General features: G+C 38.3%; 2 protein-coding genes across 2 annotated transcripts; both read left to right on the top strand.

The window, feature by feature from the left end:
- Positions 1-1,073: 1,073 nt before the first annotated feature.
- Positions 1,074-3,766, top strand: LOC148101258 (uncharacterized). Its single transcript, XM_087845955.1, has one exon. The coding sequence runs from the start codon at positions 1,865-1,867 to the stop codon at positions 3,449-3,451; it is 1,587 nt and encodes a 528-aa protein (XP_087702081.1). The 5' UTR covers positions 1,074-1,864; the 3' UTR covers positions 3,452-3,766.
- Positions 3,767-7,194: 3,428 nt separating this feature from the next.
- On the top strand, positions 7,195-13,121 carry LOC148101257 (uncharacterized). The gene is made up of 4 exons (XM_087845976.1): positions 7,195-7,258; positions 9,162-9,266; positions 10,783-11,379; positions 12,232-13,121. Exons 2-4 carry the CDS (start codon positions 9,249-9,251, stop codon positions 12,910-12,912), a joined length of 1,296 nt encoding a protein of 431 aa, XP_087702102.1. The 5' UTR covers positions 7,195-7,258; positions 9,162-9,248; the 3' UTR covers positions 12,913-13,121.
- Positions 13,122-17,932: the final 4,811 nt, after the last annotated feature.

Raw genomic sequence — 17,932 nt, 5'->3', positions numbered from 1 at the left:
TAATTCAAAGTGGCGTTTTCCTACACTGGCCTCTATAAAACAATATAAATAGAAAATAAGCAGTAAGAATATATATTTATTTCGTAACACTGTGTAAGTTGTAGATTTCTTCCCTCTGTGGAGTCCACAGCTTCATGCAGTCGGTTCAGATGACTTTCTTGAGGCACTGAGTGCAGTTTGAGCGCATTACAGCAGACTGATCTTCTCTGTTATCGTTGTGTTTCCAGTGTGAGTGCACGAAAGGGTCTCATGGATCAACATGTGGTCCCTGGGACTCCAGCCACCTCTGCTGCACAAGTCTCACCTCGAGCTGAGATTCAGAGGAACAAAGCAAAGAAAGCTTCCTGGTGGCGCAAATAAGGTGAGTTTAACACTGCAGAAATAAATAAGTAACAGTTTTATTATTATTATTATCATTATTATTGTTCTAAATATATTTGTTTATCTTTATTATTAGTAGAAGTAATGTTGTTGTTTATGTTGTTATGGTTATATTTATTATTAGTAGTATTATTACTGGTATTTTTGACGTTATTATTATTATAATTTTGTTGTTATTGTCATTATTATTAGTAGTAGTACTAGTTATATTATATTATTATTTCAAATGTTATTGTTATTAATATTGTTGTTGTTATTACTTTTTTTTTTTTACATGTTTTTGTTCTTTTAATCTTCCCGGAGATAAAGTTAGGATTTAGTTTAAGGAATGGCTGATTGCAGATTCCTGTTAGAAAGTAAGTGTATTGCATTTGTGCAGTGGTTACAGTGGTGACACTTATTAGACTCTGTAGGCTGTGCACCAGTTTTTCAGGGTCCTTGTAGGTGCAGTTGTTGCAACCACTGTAAATGTGACATCACAGAAAAAGTTTATTAAATCAGAAGAAGAAAGCACCTCTAATATGATGGCTGCACACCAGCTGGACCATTATAATCACATCACATCACATGAGTAACTTCAACATGATGACACTTCAAGGACTCCAAGAATGTTCATACAGGGAGGATAAATAAAGTTTTTGATTATTTATTATAAAAAAGAGATTATAGATATATAATGCAGCGGGGACTCCACCAGCTAACAAGTCAGTTAATTTGACACATTGATTTATTTATCATTTCTTTTTCTCTCTCAGCTTTTCAGCTCCACATTTTTGGCATTTCTTCCACACTCAACTCTTTTCTACAAGGTGAGCCCACAGTGAATGTAGGAGAGGGCAGGTGGCATTAAGAGATTTGATTGGGCAATCTAGGGGCCAGTTAGTTCTTCCTTTTGGTGAAAGCTGGGCTCTTCAGTTCAGCAAGGTACAGCTCCAAAGAGTCTGCAACATCAAACCCTCTGAACTCAGAACTCAAAAAACTATACAAACTTGTTACCTCCAAAAAATTGAGTAAAGTTTACTTAAGATGACTGTTAGGACAACTTATTCTTTGCAAGTATGCAGTACTAAGAATAACGTGATGTTCCTGAAGGTGCATTATGAATTGTTTACCCACTGACAAACATTTTGAGTTCTACTGAATTAAAAAACAATTTGTGGAAACCTGATTATGATTTAAAAGAATAATTAACAACACTTCTTGTAATGGTGTTAAAATCAGCCCAATGTTTATTTTCAAATGCAAAAAGTAAACTGAACTGCCGCCATCTGTTGGCAACTATGACACGTTTAGAATCTTACGACCACTTTGTCCTTTGATCCTTTGATCCTTTGATCTTAAAAAAACCCTCAAACAGGGGTGAGACACAACCACTTTTAGTACGTTATTCGCAGCATTTATGTTTGTAGCGTTCAAACGTTCGCCAGAGAAATCTTTTAAAAAATTTGGATCGTTTTCAGAGTGACAGTTTACAGATTCAAACATGTCTCAAAGAAAACAGAAAAAAACAGTAAAGCCCAGCTCTCCTCTTTGTGATCAGGAAGACAAAATTCAACTTCCTGATCAAGTAGACAAATCATTCAACCAGCTTCTAGAAAAGGAAGATATTCAAAAGGTGAAAGAAATGGAACTCCTAGACATGCAGGGAAGAAACTTTGAGCCCCAACCAAAGCTTGTTAAAGCACTAGAAAAACTAGTGCTGAAGGAAAAAAAGAATCAGGAGCTGCAAGTAAAGCTTGATGAAAGACCGCACACAAATGAAGAGTTTCTTCAAGAAAAAAGGCTACAGGAGATAAAACAGAAGGAAATGGATTTCAAGCTTCAGGACATGGAGAAACACAACAAAGGCTTGCAAATCAAGCTTAATGAAGCTCTGCAAAAAATTAAAGAACTCCTCCAAGAAAAACAACAACAGGACATGAAGCAGTGCAAACTCCAAGGCATGGAGGAAAAATGCAGAGCGCTTCAGGTAAAGCTTGATAAAACACTGAACAAAAATAAGGAGTTGCTTCAAGAACAAAAGCAACAAGAAATTAAACAGAAACAGATGGACTGCAAGCTTGAAGACGTGCAGGAAAAATACACAGCGCTGAAAATAAAACTTGATAAAGCACTGCAAAGAAATAAAGATTTCCTTCAAGAAAAAGAACAGCAAGACATGAAACAGAAACATCTGGATTGCAAGCTTCAGAACATCGAGAAACACAACGAAGGCTTGCAAGTAATGCTTGATGAAGCTCTGCAAAAGAATAAAGAAATCCTTGAAGAGAAAGATAAACTGGACATTAACCAGAGAGACATGCAGTGCCAACTCCAAGGTGTGCAGGGAAAATACGGAGCGTTGCAGGCAAAGCTTGATGAAACACTGCTGCACAAATATCAAGAAGTGCTTCAAGACCAAGAACAACAGGAAATAAAGCAGAAAGAAGACAAAGAAATTCTCCAGGACTTTGAGACGAAAAACCAAAACCTGCAAGAACTTTATAACAAACTGAACTACAAAACAACTGAACTGGAAGAGGAAAAGGAAAAACTGCAAAACCAATGCTCAGAGATGCAGAGTAAGCTCAATGACATGCTGAGAAAAAACACAGAACTCGAGGAACTTTCAGACAACTTGAAGTGCAAAAACACTGAGATGCAGGTGCTAAAGCAACAACTAGAGAAAACAAACGAAGACCTGCAGTGTACACTTCAGGAAATCGAGAGGAGAAGTCAGCAGTCAGAAGACACACACAACAAATTACAACAGAGTTATACAGAGCTGCACGAGGCAAAGCCAATGCAGGAGGCAACATCTAAAGAAATGAAAGAAAGGCTCGAAGACAAACAAGCCAAATTAGAAGAAGTGGAGAAATCATGGAAGAGACTTGAGCAGGAGAATACAGAAACAATCGATCAGTTGAGAACCCTCATCCTAGAGAAAAAAGTGCTCGTGGAAAAGCTCATGGAAAAGAAGAAAAAACGCTTCTGCTTCTTCTGGAGGAGGGACACTCCTGCTTTTTCTACTTTTTCTACTTTTTCTACTGCTGATGTCACCTCGTCTCCCTCCACCTCTGTTCCATCTTAATTTTCACCTCTCCTCTCCCTTTCTCTCCCTTTCCCTCCTGACACCTCTCCCTCCCCTGTCTCCCTTTAACTCCTATCACCTGTCCCATCTCCCTCCCCCCTCTCTCTCTTTTCACCCTCACCCCCCAACCAGTCCTGACAGTTGACTGCCCCCTCTAGAGCCTGGTCCTGTCATAGGTTTCTTCCTTTAAAGGGAGTTTTTCCTATCCACTGTCGCACCTAGTGCTTGCTCAGAGGGGATTGTTGGGGTTTTCTCTCCTCTATCTCTTTCCTCCTTTCTATCCCTTTCCTTTACCTTCTTCTATACAACCCCCCCCCCCCCCCCCCCTTTCTATTTCCTCAATAATTTAATAATAAACACAAAGTCAGATCAATGTCTTCATTCAAGGATTAATTGTCTTTGTCACGGGGTCATGTGTATTTTGTGTTTTCCTTGGGCTGGTGATCCTTGCAGTCGTTGAGCCCAGGAGTCCAGATTTTTAGTGTTTTAATCACATTTAGTGTTACATTTTAGATCACAACAATAGGATATCCACAATTTAGGATTCAGACATTTGTTTTTTTCAATATCATAATCATTCTATGATTGAGTCGTTTACAGAACCAGCAGGTAGCAGCAATAACTTCAGTTCATCAACATTTGCAAGCATTTCTTTATACACAGCATTTCTGTCAGGTTGAGGTCTGGACTTCCATGCAGTAGATTTGCTGCTGTGCTTGGGCTCATTATCCTGTTGCATGGCCTAATTTAGGAGAAGCTTTAGCTGTGTGTGTTATGCAGTCCAAGTGTGTGGAGAAGTTTTCAGTGTGGAGGAGGGAACCATGGTGTTCAGGAGCCAAACTGCTTTGGGGGGGAAAGTGCTATTGCACAATCTTGCTGACCTGCTCCTGATGACGCAGAGTCATCTTCTGGATGGAAGGGTGGTAAACAGTTGATGGGAAGGGTGATGCGGGTCAGCCATGATGCTAGTGGCTTTCCCAGTGAGGTGTAATTAACCTGTAGACTGGGTAGAGAGCTGCCAATAACACGCTCAGCGGTGCACACAATCCTCTGGAGGTCTCTGCGGCTGGACGCGTGGCAGTTTCCATACCAGACTGTGATGCAGTGGGTTAGGATGCTCTGCATGGTACCTCTGTAAAAGGTGTTAAAGATGGGTTTGGGGATGTGCACCTTCTTCAGTCGTCTCTTGAAATGCAGTTGCTGCTGAGCTCTTTTTGTGACTGATTTGGTGTTGCTGGTCCAGGACAGGTCCAGGGACGGATCTAGAGAAATGCTCCTAGGGTGGCATGGAAATCAAATTGGGTGGCAAAATCAAAGCCTTGTTTTAAACACATATGCAGGTGTGACATATGATTAATATGCATTAAGTATATGTTTCATATAATTATGGTCTATAACTTAATTATTTTCTATAGCCCACATAATTAAACATTTCAGTTACATAAAATGTGTCAATTTGTATTTTATATGCTATATAGCCTTTATAATAAATAAATATGCAACCAATGAGTATAAACTTCGCTTGCAAAATTTTGAACACGGTAACAAATCTGGTCGATTCTAAGCTAACCAGTTAAAAATAAGGAAAGAAAAAACAACTATATGTGCTGTTGAAGATTTATTTGGGAACATAATATATGACCCTGAAAGAATAAACCCTAATCCCTAAACAACATCTTTAGGGATTTCTATGAAAATGTTATACTCACCACAAATAAACCCACTTAAAAATTATATTGATCTGTTTTTGGACAACGTAACTCTTCCAAAATTACTGGACAGTCAAGAATGGCACTGGATTTGCCGCTGACACCAGCTGAACTCCAGGAAGCCCTGATAAGAATGCCTAATAATAAGGCTCCAGGTCCAGACGGCTTTCCAGCAGAAGTGAGTGAACTTTGACAGAGTACGGTAAACTGGAAAGTTTTACTTGCAACCAAATTTGGTTTTAGAAACTCTTTCATAAACTGGTTAAAAATATTATATAATTCCCCAACAGCTTGTGTCAGAACAAATGACCAAACATCCTCCAGCTTTTGTCTCTTGAGGGGCACCAGGCAGGGATGCCCACTCTCCCCTTCACTGTTTGTAATTTTTATCGAACCACTAGCAGCAGCAATTACAGTAATTAGGGGCATAAAATGCAAGAATGTAGAAGATAAGATCAGTCTTCATGCAGACGATGTGTTGCTTTTTCTCCAAAATACACAAACCAATCTCTCTGGGGTGATTACATTGATAAACTCTTTTTCAAGTGTTTCAGATTATTCAATAAACTGGTCAAAATCTACAGTTCTTCTAGTTAATTGCTCTCTGCGTAATTCTGTTGTCTCTTCTGTTTTTTCTTTTCTCAACAGGTGATCCAGGTGATTGTTTTTAAGTGCCCTTTCTCACTGTCCCTCTTCCCCTCTGTTTTCTTTCTCTCCCTCTCTTTCTTTCTATGTTTCTTTCTTTCTCTCTTTAATGTCCCCCAGTCATGTCTGTCCCATCTGTAACAACTGAAAATAAAATAAAATAAATACATAATAATAATAAAGGTCAATCAAATGGACCAATATGGCAAGGCCATAATGATCCACTTGGTAAAGTAAATCCGTTGGGCAACTTTCTTGGCCTTTAGAAAATAATTCTGATGGAACCAAACAAAAAAAGGAGCTGTATGTGAGGTATTCAGGGAACACTGGCCATTTATGTGGAGAGAAATCTGTCTCAAAAGACTTTCAAATGAAACTCAATTGTATATAGCATTTTTATTCTATTTTATTCTACTGTATATAGTATTTTACTTTATTCTATTCTATTGTGTACAGTTGCGTACAATATCTTATTCTTATCTTATTCCAGTGTTTTTGTAATTTTTCTATGTAACTTTGCACTGTCCACTTCTGCTGTACCAATTAATTTCCCACGTGTGGGACTAATAAAGGTTATCTTAACTTATCTTAAACTAAATTTTTAAAAAAGTGTTCAGTGATTGATGAGTAACTTTTGAGGACTCACGAGTGTGCGCTTCAATCCACAGACAAAAACAAAACAATATGACCACACATAAAACTGTTTGACAAATTCTATGAAACATTCACGCTCCAGTTTGTTTGTTATTCAGAGATTTCATGGCTTCATGGTGTAGATGAATGACTTTTTGCACAAACTGGGCCGAGTTTATCTGCAAAGCGACACAAGTTATTGTGAGGTTCATCAATCAACCAGTAAAAGTTCTAACCTTACTGAGTGGGACCAAGTAGCTATCTATACTTTTCCTATGAAAAAACCTTCTAAAGCTGTCTATAGTTTTACTTCCAAAGTTCATCAGCAAACAGTTTGAATGCCTGTAATTATCAGGCTGTACTCAAGCCAGTTAATTAATCTGAAAACTGCTGTGACTCCAAACCCAAGTACCCTCCTGGGAAATTATGGCTAATGTCACAATTGGATCTGCTGATAGAGAAGTGAGTCAGTGTAACCTTTATTAAATCAGGCAAAACAACACATACTTATTTACTGTGACGAACTGCAGAAAGCAAAACAATAAATAAATGGGGGTAAGGGTAAGCTGATGTCATCTGATGTTTATGTTCATGAATATAACACACGGACACATTTTGACTTTGTTTTTATTCTTTATTAAAATACTTTTAAATGTCTAGTTTAGTTTAAGAACCATCTAGTCCAGCAGGTGGCGGTAATGCACCTTAAAGCTCTAACCGCCAAAAAAAATCCCAAAAGAAGAAGAAGCCACAGAGTTCCCGCTTCATTGCGTTTGTGTTTTAGTTTATTTTTCTTCCTCATCTAAAGTGAAGCACTAAGGTAACTTTGATCTGAGTTTAGTCAATGTTGAATTTAGCTCCTGAATGAAGTTTTCTGTTGCTCTCCTCGGTCTCTGTTATAAGTTATTTGTGAACCAGTTGAAAGAAAAAGCCTCTACATTAAACTAAACTAATTTAGAAGAAAATATTAACAAATGCTAATGAAACACTGAGAAGAAAAAAGAAGAAAGCTTTTAAATTAGCTAAGTGTAATCAGAGTTTCTATTATTTTATTAGTCTGTTACTAAGCGCTAGTTAGCATCTCTGTGTCACTGTGTGGCACCTGCACAGTTTTTGAATGCAGTGTGCTATCCAAGCTAGCAGTGTTGCCAACTCCTCAGTAAGGAAAATCGCTATTGGTTGTCCTAAAAGTCGCTAGAAGTCGCTAAATGACGTCATCACCTAATTTGCATAATTGGTCATGCTAATGTAATTGTAACCTACGCTGCTGGAGAGAGAAATAACATCGTGGACGAGACATAAAGTGAGCAAAAAACGTCCTAAATGCATTTAGAATTTATTTAGAACTACAAATTAAATTTCTTTTAGCAATTATTGTTTTTTGTAATGTCACAATTCCAACCCTGCTCCTTTACCCAGGCTTGGACCGGCAAAAGTGACCCGAAATAGGCACTCTGGTGGAGTTACTTTGTGTGTGTGTGTGTTTATAAGTAGTTTTAAACCTGATCCACAAAACAGCATAAGAGTAAAAGAAGAACTGACTGCGTTACAGCACCCGCTGCTTGTTGAGAGTAAAAGCGATATGCGCTTTCACGCCTTTTTTTAGCGACTTTTTCTAGAAAAAATGTCGCTAGGGGGTCTGAAAACTCGCTAAATATAGCGACAAAGTCGCTAAGTTGGCAACACTGCAAGCTAGCTAGCTAGCTAGCTAACGCCACCCTTCATCCATATAAGGTAACTTCCGTCTCCAACATGTTGGCGGTAAAAGTGCTATAATGAAATCCATTTATGAGAAAGGTAAAAATAAATGTATTCCAGGCTAAAACACAGCTGCCTTTGTCTTATCAGCGCAAAGTTGTGTCGGCCCACAGGGCATGTGATTGTAAACATGGCCTCACTCTGAGAGGCCTGTTGTTAGAATCATTTCAAAGATGATTTGATAAATTCTGATCAGTATTCAGTAAATGAGTCCGATTAACTGTTAGCAAAATAATAATGATAGGCCAGAGATAACAGAGATGCATTTTTAAAACAAATACAGCCTCAAACCCTAAGCGGGGATCTGTGTTCTTATTACATTTAAAAGTACTGCAGATTTTTTAAAGCTCCAAACAAAACTGAAATGGAAGAACAAAGATATATAGAATAGTCTTTTATTGTCTTTGTACATATTCAGCTAAATTGTGGGTGCTCCACACCAACTGTGCATGGAAAACAATATAAATAGTAAGACAGTAAGAATAAATAACATATAAGAGGAGTATATACAAAGAAGAGAAAGGCACACATTAGAGGACAGGTTGCAGAATGCTTGAAAGTAGTACAGTGGACTTGATACAAGTAGAGAATCAGTGTGACTTAGTGATGAGGGTTACTCAGATCATGGCTCAGATTTCTAAACCCACTCAGATAGGATAATCTTCCACGGCACACGCATATATGCGGCGGAACAGTGGTTGGGAAACACTGTACTCTCCATTGTAATCCATTGATTGTTCTGTTTTCGTTCTTGGCCAGGGCTTTTTTTTAAAGAGGAATTGCTCTCCTGGTACTGGTGTGCCATACTGCTTGGTATCAGTGCTCAAACCTTTTGTGTTTGTTTCAAACAAGTTGTCCACCCAAGGAAGCTAAAATTTGTTGTTTGTGCTCTCAGATGAACATATGAGACACTTTGACTCTTCAGTGCAGTGTGGAGCCTAACAAAGTTCTGTTTTCTGTCCCAGCTGATCAGCAGGAGGAGAAGAGTCTGACGGAGCAGCAGAGGAACACTTAAGCTACTTGGACTCAGCTCAGCCACTGCAGAGAAAACAATGAGCTCAACACAGAAGGTGACAGATACTAGTGTTAAGAAATACTCCATTAAAAGCTGAAGTACTGATATATATTTTTTGCTAAACTAACTGAACCTTGTGCTATATTATTGTAATGTAATAATCACAGGGAAAAGGGTCATAGCTCACAATCATTTCTATTGAAAGCTCCAGTCATTTTTCTTAATGTACAGGCTGTGATCAGCTGACCTGCTGCTCTCTGTGGAACTCAAGGCACACTTTAGGTCGCGGGCCAAACAAGATAAACATTTATTGAACACACTAAAACAATGTTTTTTAAACATAGATATGAATAAAAACAGACAGGAATATTATTCCAGAATAAATTAACTTAAAAAAAATCTACTTTAACTTTAAATATTTTGATCTTCATAAAAATATATCCTGTCAAAATTATGCAAGTTAGAAATGTGAACATGCTGCCAAAAACCCAGAAAAAATAAATGAAAACATACACAAGGTTGGAGCTGCATGTAGACGGAGCTGGGGCATTGCTGCAGGAATGGAACTAATAAACTGTGCGGGCCATTCAGTGTCGTACTTTGCCTTGAGTGTACCATTACACTGCAGCTCCATCTGAATCTGGACAGGTGCAGTTTCCACGTAAATGGGTTGAGAAGCAGCTCGAAATTCTCTCTTTGTGCTTCACAGTCACCAAAGCGCCGCGAACTCAGTGCGCTCAGTTTATCAGCAAAGTGCGCCGACTTGGTTCAACATTACTTTAAATCACATTGTGAGACAAACAGTTTGTTTGTTTGCTGATGTTTATTGGGCTGATAGAATCGCTGCATTTGAAATTACCTGCCTCATAAAAAATATTACTCCATTTATTCTCGCTCGTCTTCTGTATTGCTAGTTAGATGTTGAAATACCGCGACCGTAACTTATCAGCACCTGCAGTCGTTCAGGTGCTGCCCCCCCCCCAAAACAAAACAAAACAAAACACTGGCTCACTTTAACCCCTGACTAAGACATACAGTCTATCATTAGTTCATGATCAGGATTGGATTGCATGGGTTAGTGTTTCACTTTGATCTTTGATGCCCACAGTGATGAAATAACTAGGGCTGGGTATCGTCACTGATTTCTAGAATCGATTCGAAATCATCCTTCACTGAACGAAGCTAGTAACTGTTACATTTGATTTATTATTATCGAATAAATTAGACAATTATAGAAATATATAATAGGAAACAGCAACAGGAAATATAAAAAAGTACAGACCTGGTAAACATTTATTACTATTCTGAGTGTTAGCATTAATATTTGTGTACAAGCAGGAGAGATGGGCATGATTTTAGAGTGTTTGAACAATGATTAATTATCTTTAACACCAGGTTGGATGTAATGTGTTACTACTACCAGTAGGTGGGGAAAAGAGACCTTTAAGGTGTTTGGTGCCACACTCCACCTTCAGGTTTAAAACTAGTGTTAATGGAGGGAGTTTGAAGCTTCAGTTTGTTCAATGACTGCATTTCACTCACTGCCTCTGTTTGTATCTCTGTCACTGCAGGACCAACATGGACCGAGAAGTCAGCGCTCTCAGGAGGCCGACAAACCTCACAGAAGAAAGAGAGAAAAAAAAACCACCTGTGATGAGTGTGGGAAGGATTTTACCTGGAAGTCTAAACTAAAACAACATCAGCTCATCCACACTGGAGAGAGACCGTTCAGCTGTGACTTGTGTGGAAAGTCGTTTTCCTGGAAGAATGTCCTAAAAACACACCAAATCGTCCACAGTGGAGTTAAAGCTTACAGCTGTGATCAGTGTGGCAGAGCTTTTACTCGAAGTAGCCACTTACAGCATCATCTAGTTACCCACTCTGGAATTAAGGCATACAGCTGTGACATCTGTGGAAAAACTTTCAGCCGGCTAGGGTACCGAAATATACACCTACGCATTCACTCCGGAGAAGATGTGTACTGGTGTGATCAGTGTGGCAAATACTTTATAACAGACGCACAGTTACAAAGCCACATGTTTACCCACACTGAGGAGACACCTTATCAATGTGACCTGTGTGAGAAGACTTTTAAAACTCCACAGTACCTGAGAAAACACCAACAGATCCACACCAGAAAGAGACTCTACAAGTGCAGTTACTGTGAGGTATGTATTTTTATTTTCCTCTTGTAAGTTCAGTCTGACTGTTTGGAACAAGTCTGCTCATTAAATTGTGTTAGCATGTTAGCACTTCTACTGCACCGAAGAGTAGCTCTGAGCCATTATTCAGATTTTCATTTCACTTATGATTTTCGTTTACACGATCATGAAAAACTGAAAATGCTGAAAATTGATATGTTGCTGTTATTTAATCTTCAGGCCGCTTCGTGGTATATCATGGTGTTATTATTTCTGCATAAATGGCCTTTGGTTTACAGCGGCTCATTCCTCTGTCAGGTTTAAATAGAATAAAATAAAACATAAATTAAGTACAAAACCAAACCATTCAGTAATCTTCTCTTATGGTTAACAAAGTTGTATCGTTACGTAATGGTATTGCAGTATTGTAGCTGTAGTATCATTGCTTACATATAGCTTTAGTACTTTTAAACATTAGTGTTAAAATACCCATTTAATGTTATAATTGCAGTGTCATTGGGGGTAATAGTGTTTTCCTTGTATCTTGGTCAGCTGAGTGTTATAACTGCACAATTACAGTGTTATTAATGCAGTATTACATTAGTATTATTGCAGTGTTACAGTAGTTTACCATGGGTACCCTAAAAACATTAGTGTGGTAGTACTTAAGTGTAATTCAGATGTTACTGTAATATTAAATAAGTATTACTGTAGTATTATGGTGGTAGTATTGTAGTTATTGTAGCGCAGTAAACTGAGTGTGTTAATCGAAACAGTAAAATGTAATTCGACGTCTGCAGAGATGCTCTTTATTTCAGGCGACTTTCAGGATAAAAGTGTTGAAGGACTGACTGACACTGTCTTTGTGTCTTTGTTTAGAAGCAGAGCGACACAGATGGATCCACTTCTCAACCCTGTCACCGCTGTGGTGGTGGGAAAGACTTTCGTTGTGACATCTGTGGAAAAACTTTCAGTCATCAAGCCAGCCTAAAAATACATCAACGTAAACACACTGGAGACAAACTGAAAGACTGCAAAGAATGTGGGAGAAGCTTCCCCACATCAACTGAGTTAAAACAACATAAACTCTTTCACAGTGGGGTCAAAAAGCACCTCTGTGATCAGTGTGGGTCATCCTTCACCACTGCAGGTAACCTTAAAAGACACAAACAAGTCCACACAGGAGAGAAACCATACAAGTGCAGACACTGTGACAAAAGTTTCTCACGTTCAGGTAGTCTTAACGAGCATGAACGTACACACATGGAAGGAAACTACAGCTGTGAGCAGTGTGACAAGAGTTTCAGTAATCTCAGTTCATACTCTGCACACAAACGATCCCACGTTACTAATAAACTGTTTCACTGTTACCAATGTGCCAAAACATTCACTTCATTATCTGCTCTGTGCAAACATCAGCGTGATCACGCAGGGCTGAAATCGTTCCCATCACAGGACGACAGTGAATCTGAAGAGAGAGAAACATCCTCTTCTGGTTTCAGAGTCCAACTTAAAACCCTGGAGATCAGGCTCCACAGAGTTCAGATCGACTCTCCTTAAAGATCTAATGAGGCTATGAATCAAAATGTTCCTGTAGTTCAATGTTAATCTTTATAAATTGTTCTTTTGTAGTGTTTGTGTTCAGTGGTTACGTTTTTTTTCAGTGGTTGGATGAAAAATCAGTTTCCTGTTGTTCAAGGTTGTATTGAATGTATTTTATTAAAGTTCTTAAATAAAGTTAAAAAAAAGTTAAATAAAGAATTGTTTGAACGACAAAGATTTTGAGCCATGATGTCATTTCCTGTATTTCAGAGTAAAGACTGAAGTGACAAATGGAAACATGTTTACAGTCATGGAATAAACACTGATGGGTCATCTGTAGGAAGTACTATTGCTGACCTGACAGACTCGACCTTGTTTACAGAGAAAGAAAGGAACTGATTACATGTGTCAGCAGAGGCTTTCAGGGTTGTTTAGAGTAGAGCTGATAGTCTTAAAGAGAACATGGGGATTATGACAATTTACAACAATGATATGAGAAAAACATCTGTTTCTCTCATTTTCACTGTATTCTGATCAAATTTCCAACATTCTTTTAACATTTCAAAAGAAACCTGCAAATTGTCTTTCTTCCACTTTCGCTCTGCTCTCCTACACTGACGCCTGACTGCTCGGGTGGATTCATTTAACCAGGGCTGAGGAATACGTTTTGGGCGCCTGGTTTTTAAAGGGTTCAGTGTTCAGGGTCTGAGTACAGGTTTCCTGGAACTGCAAAAGCAGCTCATCTGGGGTGGACTCAATAAGTAATCTGAGGGTCGGTAAAGATTTTCTTTATAAAAGTGGAGGAGAAGAGAGCAGCCGCGGGGTGGGCGCGAGCGGTGTGTCAGGGTGAACAAAGGCCAAAGTTACAAACAAAAGCCTATGTGAAAGAGAAACCAAACAAAAGACAAATGCTACACAAAATCAATGTTCCCTCTAGTTTTTCATTTGTCTGAGCGAACACACAAACTCCCTGAGCGGTCCCTTGGACCACTGTGAGCAACAGCAGACATGTGCACTGTGGTCACGCCAGCATTGAATCCATCCAAGTTACATGTTTTATTAAAATAATCAAATTACAGCATTTACATTTATGTTAGACTACTTTTAATTAACTGCTTTAGCCCACTTACAATGAAATTTTAAAAAAAAATGTTCATGACCTGTGTAGTATGTTAGCTCTATTGGAAGTAAAAATAACTTGAACTCCAATTTTGAAAACAACTTTATATATATATATATATATATATATATATATATATATAATATATATATATATATATATATATATATATATATATATATATATATAAAGCTCTGACTTGTATTATGAGTCTGTGGTCTGGGTGAGAGTCTTGTAACTCTGTCTGCAAAATACAGCATATAATGAGCAATGTTGGGCAATTAATTATGTCGTTACTTCTTCAAAAAAGTAACAGAGTTTAGAAAACAAAGTTTTTTGCAGCTGCTTACCTAAAAATGCAGCCAAGACGTTTTTAAATAAACATTTCAAACTACTTACAGAACAATCAGCTGTTCTGCATCAAATCTGATCAAATTATTTGCGCCACTCCAAAAAATAATTTCTGTCCACTATGAGATAAAGGAGAACAACAGCCTGATACCTGCAGGCCCGACAACAGATCTATCACTCCTGTAACACCTGTAACATTCAGCAGTCGCCTCATTGTTCTGACACACACAACAAAACTATTGATTACACTACACACTAACTACACAAGATTTGCGCTAAACGTTGCAAATCTCTCACATCTCAAAACACTGCTGTCACTCATAAAGTTTCCACCCTTCCTAAACAACTGTTGCGATATCATTTTTACCTATGAAGCGCCTTGTATGGAACGCCAGGACTGCCATAATGAATTAATTAAATACACCATTAAATAATTAATTAAATGTGGCAATAATTCATTAAAATCAGAAATAATTGAATACATAAATATTTACAACACATTCAATTAATTAATTAATGACACATTTAATTAATTCTTGACATAATAACACATTAAAATAATTATTGAAAGTTTTAAATAATTATTTAATGATTTATTTATTTAATTCATTTTGGCACTTTTGTCCCCTTCATCTCTCTCCTTGAAATAATTTTATCTGTCAGCCTCACCCATCAAACTAAGTGGGCGGGGTTAACGCCGCCATGCAGCTTCTCTAACATTTGATTGGTTGCCGTGCAAAGTAAGTCAATACAGGTCGATCCTAGATAATCGATTGCTTGTGTAGACTTGGGCTGTATCCCAATTCAGGGTCTGCAGCCTTAAATTACGCAGCCTCAACGGTTCTCAAGGCCCACATACTCAAAGACCGCTAAGGCCGGAAGTGTGAGGCTTGTGAAATGGGACGGTCTAGCCTCCATTGCGCTGCCCAGGTTGCCTAGCAACCATGATAGCTGGAAACGTGGGGTTGACAGAAATGAAGGAGAACATATTTTGTTCGTTTGTTTGTTTCTACATGAGCTTTGTGTGATTTAATAAGTATCTGAGGCTGCGACCATCCATCCATCCATCCATCCATCCATCCGCTTCCGCTTATCCTTTTTCAGGGTCGCGGGGGGCGCTGGAGCCTATCCCAGCTGTCATAGGGCGAGAGGCGGGGTACACCCTGGACAGGTCGCCAGTCTGTCGCAGGGCAGGCTGAGACCACAGGACTGTAAAACATGATCGTTGGGCTTCATATCTGTACTGAACAGCCATTTAAGATTAGCTAGTAAATAACAAATAGTTAATGTTGTTCATGAGACAAAAGTCAGTGTAAATATGAGATGGCCAATATTATAGTTATTATATTAATCATTATAAGTTATTACAGCAGTGAGTTTGAACTCTCAAATCAAATCCCTTCTATTGTCACATCATATGTGCAGGTACACTGGTACAGCACATGTGAGTGAACTCGGTGTCAAATACTGAGCTTCAGTAAAGATTCAAGTTGCAGTTATTTATATATCCTATCACCTTAAATCTTCACTCAAAGACACTCAAGTATCTTTGACAGTTTATATGTAGATGTATCATATATCAGAGACAAATGTTGTTCTTTCAGTATGTTGGCATTACTAAATTTGGCTCAATGCTTACAGATATGTGTAAAAAGCAAATGTACGAGCTGTGATAACTGTTTCTGATAGAATCAAGAGTAGACTGATATATTAAATATTCCTTTATTGGGTGTGAAAATCAGACCATGTCATAACTGCTTTAAGTCATACAGAATAGATATCAGAGCCTTAAACAGGCTGACTTCTGTTAAATGGGTCAAAGTGGGCAGAAGGTATACAAACACATAACATCCTTATAGAATATGATGTAACACTATAGATCAACTTACCTCAGAATATATAAAGCATATAAACAATTACAGCAATATGATGCAACAAACACAGCAGTAATACTGATCCAAAATACTCAAAGCTTCATAGAACTGAAACAAACATTTATTTTTAGCTCCATTCTGCTGCTGATACATACTTTAGGTTTCTGAATATTAAACTTGTTGCTGCCTTTCATAGTGTGTAACTTGAAGGCCCTGAGTACTTTCTCCCACACTGAAAACACTGGAATGATCAAATTATTTGATCATTACCTAATAAGACTGATTCAGGACAGACAGTTAGTTATTCTAAACTTTTCTAGCAGTCCTTCACAAACAGGGAACAGTCTGTCTATTCTCTCCATCTGTCAGCTGCTGCTGGCTCTTCCTCCTCCTCTTCCTCACACACTGCTGAGTTTGTCCTGGTGGATCATCAGGGATGCAAAGCCTCACAGGTGATGTGCAGCAGTGGGTCCCTCAGTCTGTCCTCACTCTGGACACTTGCAGTTGTGACACATGGAAATCAAATGTGTGATAAGCTGCAGGATTCAAACACAAGTGTAACTTATAAATACATGTTCATACTTTTATTCCACAATCGGAGAGAAAAAAAAAGAGAGAGAGTGCAGGACAGACAGACAGGTGACCGTCTCAGGTGTTTACACTGCTACAAAACAGCACCAGAGAAGGAGGATTTAGTGTTTGTGTTATTACGAGTGCTAAACAAGAAGAGTTCCCAGCTGGTACAGTGGACACATGTGTGACTCCTGTGATTAAAGCATCTTTCTTTCAGCTTAACGAGTGAACCGTCAGCTCGTTCAAACACACGTTAAAGTCCGTTTGGCTCGACACCACCGAACAGGGGCAGCAATGTAACATAGCTAACATTAACAGTGCAGCTAAACTAAGTGTATTTTATCAAACATTCACACCATTTTAACACTCATGCAAGTAGCAAGCTGATTTTCATTGCATATGTTTATTTTCTTAGCCTGGTTTAATCAGTGCCTATGCATTAATCTTCATGAGCTTGTCCTTGTAAGGTTAATGCATTTTCTGCTTGTGTATGTGATTTTGCACATGTTGCTTTTTACAGTGTTTCAGACTCCTTCACAATTCTCCACTTAAGCAGTCAGTTTTCTCTTTCCCCAAATTTGCTAACCCAAATTTTGACTTCCCACCTGAAATAACAGCATTCCTGGTCCTCAGCCAGAAGTTAAAGCTTGCTTGTGAGGTTCATGGACTCAGGTGCTGTGAACAATTCAACCAGAAACTTGCCTTAACATGTCCAGTGATGGTAACCTATAACTTTCTTCTGACCGCTACATGTGGAAAATTGATCCAGGTCTGCTTTGCCCCTGAAAATAACACAACTGAGACATTTTCATTATTATCATGAGTGCTTAAACTACCCGCTTCTCTCTCTCTGGTCAGAAATACTAACTTATGTCATGTATGTAAGCATGTTCTTCATTGCATTTTATGTATTCATGTTAATGAAATGTAAGCTGCTTCTTCATTGCATATGTATGTTATAATCAGGTTTAATTCATGCATCTTTTCATTGATTTCTGCATTCAAACTATCTGACTTCTGATTCTTTCCAAAAATAATTTCACATGTAACACTTTGTGTATGTGTGTTTTCTATTTTCTGTTTACCTCTTTGTTGTGATCTGGGGGACATCTCTAAACCA

Source organism: Neolamprologus brichardi, chromosome 9, assembly GCF_056152115.1.
Source record: "Neolamprologus brichardi isolate AB-2024 chromosome 9, ASM5615211v1, whole genome shotgun sequence".
NCBI classification, from domain to species: domain Eukaryota; kingdom Metazoa; phylum Chordata; class Actinopteri; order Cichliformes; family Cichlidae; genus Neolamprologus; species Neolamprologus brichardi.
The sequence above is the reverse complement of the archived record's forward strand: the minus strand, read 5'-3'. Positions and strand labels throughout refer to the sequence as shown.

Bases quoted from the DNA above. Each gene is read 5' to 3' on its own strand.
- LOC148101258 (XM_087845955.1), top strand. From the start codon at position 1,865: ATGTCTCAAAGAAAACAGAAAAAAACAGTAAAGCCCAGCTCTCCTCTT.
- LOC148101257 (XM_087845976.1), top strand. The intron at 11,380-12,231 runs GTATGTATTTTT...GTCTTTGTTTAG, and splicing joins ACAAGTGCAGTTACTGTGAG to AAGCAGAGCGACACAGATGG.